Raw genomic sequence first — 6,000 nt, 5'->3', positions numbered from 1 at the left:
TCAACAGCGTGATAGGTTTGAGTACAAAAATAAATCCACTGATTGTGCAGGGGGAGATTTTTATGCCCTTTGAACTTTACATCATCTTTTCTGACATATATCAGATGTTGGTCTATGACTTTAAGATTCAGTGGCAGTAACGCTGTCACTCAAAGTAATGCTATATGTTCATATTACCACACATGTGATCTTTGACTCGGCACACATTCATTATATCTTTCAATGATGTAACCAATGCAAGTTTCCAAATTCATTGTTGAAATAAAGACAGAAATTTCTCATTTTATTTGAATTCCAATTTATTTAAAGTGATGTTTAAAAAAAACCAACACTCCATTTATATCTCAAACACACACAATATCTAGTCACCCCATCTCTGTCAAATATGGTATATCCCTCGGTTAAGAAGCCACTTGGTTACCAACTAAGCAATCGATGCGAGGACCCAAAACCTGCACCATCTGCAGGGGGACTCCCCTGCCATCCGGAGGCCTGTGCAAGGCCTCAATATGCATAATATTCAGGCCTGAGGCAGCTTCTGATGTCGAGTGTGTGGTCCTTTTGCACTAGAGTAAAACACACCGAATGGACAGAACAAAATGCACTTTTTAAATGTGATTCTGTGTTTTAAGAAAAGATGACAAGCAGTGAAAGCGTCACATAAATGTGCCTTGCGTCTTTGCATACTCGTGAAAAAATGTTTTAATGTTGCGGGCACGTGCCAGGAAAGCGATGTAAAGACAGCAAGCCCTACAAAATAAAAGTCAACTGTTCTGGTGAGGAACAAGGGCGGTGTTTCAGGACACGTGCACACAGGTCTCTGGACTCAGTGCTGATTCAGTGGAGGAAGACATCTCGTCTCTGGTGGACTATGACACGATCTCATGAGTTTTCACGCCACAGACTATAACTCAGGATGTTGAGGTTTAGATGCAGGTGTATGGAGAGGTAGAAAAAGTACACAAGCACCCTAATTCCTCCAAAGCACTTCTATTCTTAGCTCATTTTTCCTCATCGTTTTCTCACTGAGGCCCCTAAAGTAGGTTTGATGAAGGTCTGACCCATGGACCCTGAGAACATTTCTGTGACATGTATCTTTAAAAAGCTTGTGTCGTGTTCCTCTAAACCTGAAATATCAGTCACATGTCACGTCTGTGTTTCCCCCCTTCTCACCTTGCATGACTTATGACGACACACCTGGACTGAAAGGTGTGAGAAGGCAGGAAGCGTTTGTTTTTTTTAAACCCTGTCTATAAAAATGACTCCCAGGTGTTTTCATCAGCCCGAGCTCATACTCAGGTAAACGCCTTGACAGGTGGAGCTGCAGGCAGCTGCAGGAAGCTGAAAGCAGCACAACAAAACTAAACTGTTCATTTACTTCATCTGGAACTTTCTGAAACATCCAATGCTTTCATCATTGACTACAACATGTCTGAAAAGAAGCTTCGATTTTAACATCCCCACATTACCAAAAAACACGCTTTTAAAACTGCAATCATCTGTCTGTTGGTACATTTGGTATTGCTTGGTTTGCCGGAGAACACAGCAGAATCTGTGGTGCACATCTCAAAAGCAACCCATGACAAAGTGTTTCGTTTGTTTGAAAGCAGCAGAAGAAGAGCGTTTCTCCACTATTTGCAACTGCAGGTTATAAACAGAGAAAAACCAGTTATGCTCGCGCCGCCGAGGATGCCAGCTGCAGCACAGGTCTAACTTAACCAGGAGAAAAATTACAGGACGTGGAGGCAAGGCAGGAGAAGCCAGAGAATTGGGCTCTATAACAGTACAGCGCATTCCTGCTGATGACACAAAGTGACGCTGAGCAGAATCTTTGTGCATCAAATAGAACTAAATCAACCTAAAGCTTTGCAGTCTTTATACAAGTCAAAGTGTCTGAAGAAAACTGAGTATCTGTGCAAAAATAGTGCAGCTTCCCTTGTACAGTGCAGCCCATCCTTCCTCCTGGATCCACAGGTTTATTGTCAAAAATCATCAGAGAAGCGAGCGGCCGATAAAAGCCGTTGTAGAAAAGCCAACAGTGCACTAACGCTGTTCTTTTGGCTCCTTTGAGACTTTTTGGTGTTTTTAGAAGTAGCTACAAAAATCCGAGTGTCAGTTTTATTGAATGTGAGCACGTTAGCCTCGTGTGGTACGTATGGAGCAGCAGATACAGTCGGTCTTTGTGCAGCTGGAGTTTCTACAATGGCTGATCACCTCCCCTTATCTGAGCCCTGCTTTTTTCATAAAGTCACCAGTGCATTAGCTCTTACTGCTCTGTTACCTGTGCATCTTCATCCGAGCGAGTTGTTAGTCGGTTAGTGTAAATCCAAAAAAAACATAAATACAAAAGTACAACAAAGTCAACGTTTCCATTTTTGATCTGACACAGTAAACAAAAGGCAAACACTCTGCAAATCATCTGATCTCATCACTCTTTTGTCAATAAACGCACAAACCGAAGATACTCAGAGTCCATCCTAGCACTCTGCGTCTGCGCTGCCGTTGATTGAGCTGTCGCAGAGGGCGGCGTCTGCATCATCACCGGGCACTGCATGGTCGACTCCGTTTGACTTGATTTGATCCTCCTTGACACTGTGGAGCAGAGACAGCAAGCAACATGTAAGAGACCGAGAACAGCCGAGACGCAGCGATCACTGTAATCTGTGGAGACCAGGTCAGCATCAACCTTGTGCTGGAACCTGGACTCTAAAACTGCAGCTAACTACATAGCCTCCTTCTTGACTGCATGACTTCAAATATTCTTTTCTGTGTTTGTTTTACACATGCAAAGGTTTTTAGATTAGATACATGAACTTCCAGGGATACTGATGGCGTCTCCACCCGGGTCAGAAAGTATTAGGACGGGATGGAGGGCATGCTTGTGATGAGTGTCGCTCCACCTGTTTATGCAGCCGTTGCTGACTGGAGACTCGGCTGTTTCTTTCTCAGATAGAGAGCTGCAGGACCTCCTCTCCTTGCCCGTGTCCGAGCTCTTCCTTCGGGCTACGACCGGCCCCGAGCCCGACCCCCGTCTCTCTGGGCTAAGCCTGGGCCCTGCTGGGTCAGACGGGGCACTCAGCCCGCCGGGCCCTTCTGGATCTTTGCCGGAGTCGCTGCTGGTTCGCCTTCCATTCAGGCTGTCAGAAGATGAGACATGGCTCATACGGCCCTCATCTGGTTATCAAAGAGACAGACAAAAACCAAAAAGCAGGTTTTTACATGAGTCTGTCTTAAAAAAATGGTACAGAACTTTTATTTAGAAGAAAGAATGTCAGATGTCTGATAATAGAGGGTAGATGTTAGTTTCATCTGTGGCTTTATATTCTCTGACTGCATGTATTGAATTTCTATTCATCTTTATTTTATTTTTATTTGCTTTTTAACACTGTTTTTATCTTCCTTGAACTTTTTCTCCTACTCAAACTACATCCTACTGCTTACTGCTCGCTCTTCTTTGTGTCATTGTTTTTTTTTTTTTGAAATTAGAAGTTTTGTAGATGAATATTTATCCAGCTCAAATACTCTGCACACTTAAAATCAGAAGGTTGTGGCTCTTTTTGCCAAACGGGTCAATCAATGCGAGGAAAGCAGAGCAGAAGTGTTTGTCCTGTGTGCGCAGTGCGCCCTCTGCTGGACACAAACTGACACAGCAGTTTGGAACGACTTTTGTTCATTAAGCTTTTATTAAGATCTTATATTCATATTATCCTGATTATACTTAAATACTTTTACTTCAGTAAAAAACAACAATAGTAGAACTTTTAGTGACAGTATCCTGACCAACACTATGGCGGCTCTTTGAGGTCCTTGTTGGCACTTTTGATAATGATTTTCAATATTTCTAAAGACTAAATGTTTTATTGTATATAATTAATGAAAATAGCTGCTGACGCAACACTGATGAGCTGCTTGGTGACAGGTTGCTACCTCCTGAGCCGGCCTCGCCCGCCTTGTTGCGTCGGCGTCTCAGGATGACCTCCAGCTCGCTGTCCTTCTTTCCGGGAGGTGACGGTCCCGACTCCTGCGAGCCTCGGCTGGGGCTCCTCTTCACCGTCTCCTGGAGGAGTACACACATTACTGCAGGAAGTATAGTTTTTTAATCTGAAAACAAATTGTTTCCAACCAGCGATGCTACAACTGATCCTACTGCACAATCCTAACTGTCAGGTCCAGAAAACATAAATACTACATTTAGACATTGTTACAGTGTCAGTCAGCTGAACCTGAGACCTCTGTGCTAGTCACAGGTTGCCTTTAACAAAAACTTTGTTTGAGCACCAGAGTGTTCATAAGTGCACCCGGCACGATCAGGTGGTGGGGGAAGATGCTCCAGTCTCGACGCACCCAAACGTGTCGTGAGGGTGTGCTGGAAACACGAGGCTGAGACATTGAGTCAGAGTGGATCACACAACTGCTCAGAGCTACAACCTCCTTGGTGGGCTGTTTAGTGTCCCTCCCACTCGAGTGGGAGGGCTGAATGTATTGAATGACACGAGGTCTGTCTCTGGGGGAGTTTTGAATTATCCTTCATGCAGTTTCTCGTATTTTCACAGTTAACCTGATGTTTTGCGTTGCTTCCGTGTCTGGCCTCCTCTGCTCTTTGTCTGCTCTGAGCAACTTGGTTCAGCGAAACAGAAACCCGGCACTGTTCGCAGAAAACCACGTCCAGATCAATCCTCAAACACCCTGCAGCAGGTCTGATGGAAACAAGCACCATCTTAAGCCTGGCGTATTCGTGGGGTCAGAGCTTACGATGCGCACCGCCCACCAGGGGGCAATGCACTTATTTCTCCTCTTGACATCTCCAGTGTACACAGGAAGATCCATGCAGTTTGTCTGAATATTCTCTTTTCACATTTAACAACATTTAACACGCTGCAGTAAAGCCAACATAAGCCCGTTTTACCAGGATGCCTTTCAGTTCCTCCATGGCGCTCTCCTGCTGTTTCTCCTCACAGGTTGGAGGCTGCTGGAGCAAAAACAGAAACATCACACTTGACCTTCATGACCTTCATGTTCCACCGACAGATCTGTGCAGCCTCACTAGCAGAGAATCATGGAAAAGGGGAAGAAGCTTCTAGTAACTGAGCAGGCACATGGTGTCCGGGCCATGAAGTGCTTAACAATGGACGTTAAAGTGACATGTTTTAGTGACTGGAAGAGGACCTGCATTGTGTGTGTGTGTGTGTGTGTGTGTGTGTGTGTGTGTGTGTGTGTGTGTGTTAGTCTCTCTGGAAAGCCCAGAGAGCAACTGTGACTTGACTCACTTTTACTGCTATCCTCTGCAGCAGCACAAAGAAGAAGAAACATGGAGAGGAAAGAGAGGACAGTAATCAGGCAGAGTGCTTTCAGACTGCACGAGAAAAAACAGCCCTGAAAGTATTAACAGACACCCGGATTCATTTTCACATGAACAACGAGCTGAGATAAAACAGGAAGGATGAATCAGGAAGTACAGATTGATTTTTTACAGCTCATATTTGTGACATTTAATCTCTTACTCTTGTTGAAGGTAAAACAAATCAATGGAAGCTGACAACAAAAGAACCCGTTTGACAATTAGTTTAAAATGGTGATGAGCAAATGCGTCTTCTTATAGAGTGTATGCTTCACTCACATTCTGGAGCATTAAAATACACTATAGTAAATACTGTGATCTTTTTTCTTTACATATTAAAGTGAGCAGGAAATGATAAAAAAAATGAACGATCAGATTATATGTGGTTCCTGTCAGAGACTTCACCTCACAGCCTTTACCAGCTGATAGATCAAGCTCAGGTGTTTCTACATCCATTTATATATTTGGGAATCAATGGAGGGGTGTCAGTGTTTCTAAAAATACCCACAGAGACAAAAGCCCCAACAACAATGACCCAAGCTTCGTCGTTGGCTTCATATAAGACTAAAGAAGAGACACACAAAGGACACAAAACAACAACAAAGAGAAGAAAACAAGTGACAGAAACGGAGGCAGGTCGACCGCAAAGACACACAAACGCC

General features: G+C 44.0%; 1 protein-coding gene across 9 annotated transcripts in view; it reads right to left on the bottom strand.

Moving 5' to 3' along the window:
* Positions 1-274: 274 nt before the first annotated feature.
* The window catches only part of shtn3 (shootin 3), a 32,236-nt gene continuing 26,510 nt past the window's right edge, over positions 275-6,000 (bottom strand). For 3 of the 9 annotated variants that reach the window (XM_085286542.1, XM_085286548.1, XM_085286602.1), the window contains 5 exons: positions 5,268-5,282; positions 4,907-4,969; positions 3,928-4,057; positions 2,901-3,174; positions 275-2,592 (listed from right to left, as the gene is read on the bottom strand). In XM_085286542.1, the coding sequence (XP_085142668.1) occupies positions 2,478-2,592; positions 2,901-3,174; positions 3,928-4,057; positions 4,907-4,969; positions 5,268-5,282 (597 nt within the window). In that variant the 3' untranslated portion in view covers positions 275-2,477. The remainder of the gene's footprint in view (positions 2,593-2,900; positions 3,175-3,927; positions 4,058-4,906; positions 4,970-5,267; positions 5,283-6,000) is intronic. The other 6 variants (XM_085286562.1, XM_085286576.1, XM_085286556.1 and 3 more) reach the window with 5 other exon arrangements.

The sequence above is a fragment of the Mchenga conophoros genome, linkage group LG2 (genome assembly GCF_057382185.1).
Source record: "Mchenga conophoros isolate Kocher_MC1m ecotype Shallow Benthic linkage group LG2, M_conophoros_male_GT1.1, whole genome shotgun sequence".
NCBI lineage: Eukaryota > Metazoa > Chordata > Actinopteri > Cichliformes > Cichlidae > Mchenga > Mchenga conophoros.
The sequence above is the reverse complement of the archived record's forward strand: the minus strand, read 5'-3'. Positions and strand labels throughout refer to the sequence as shown.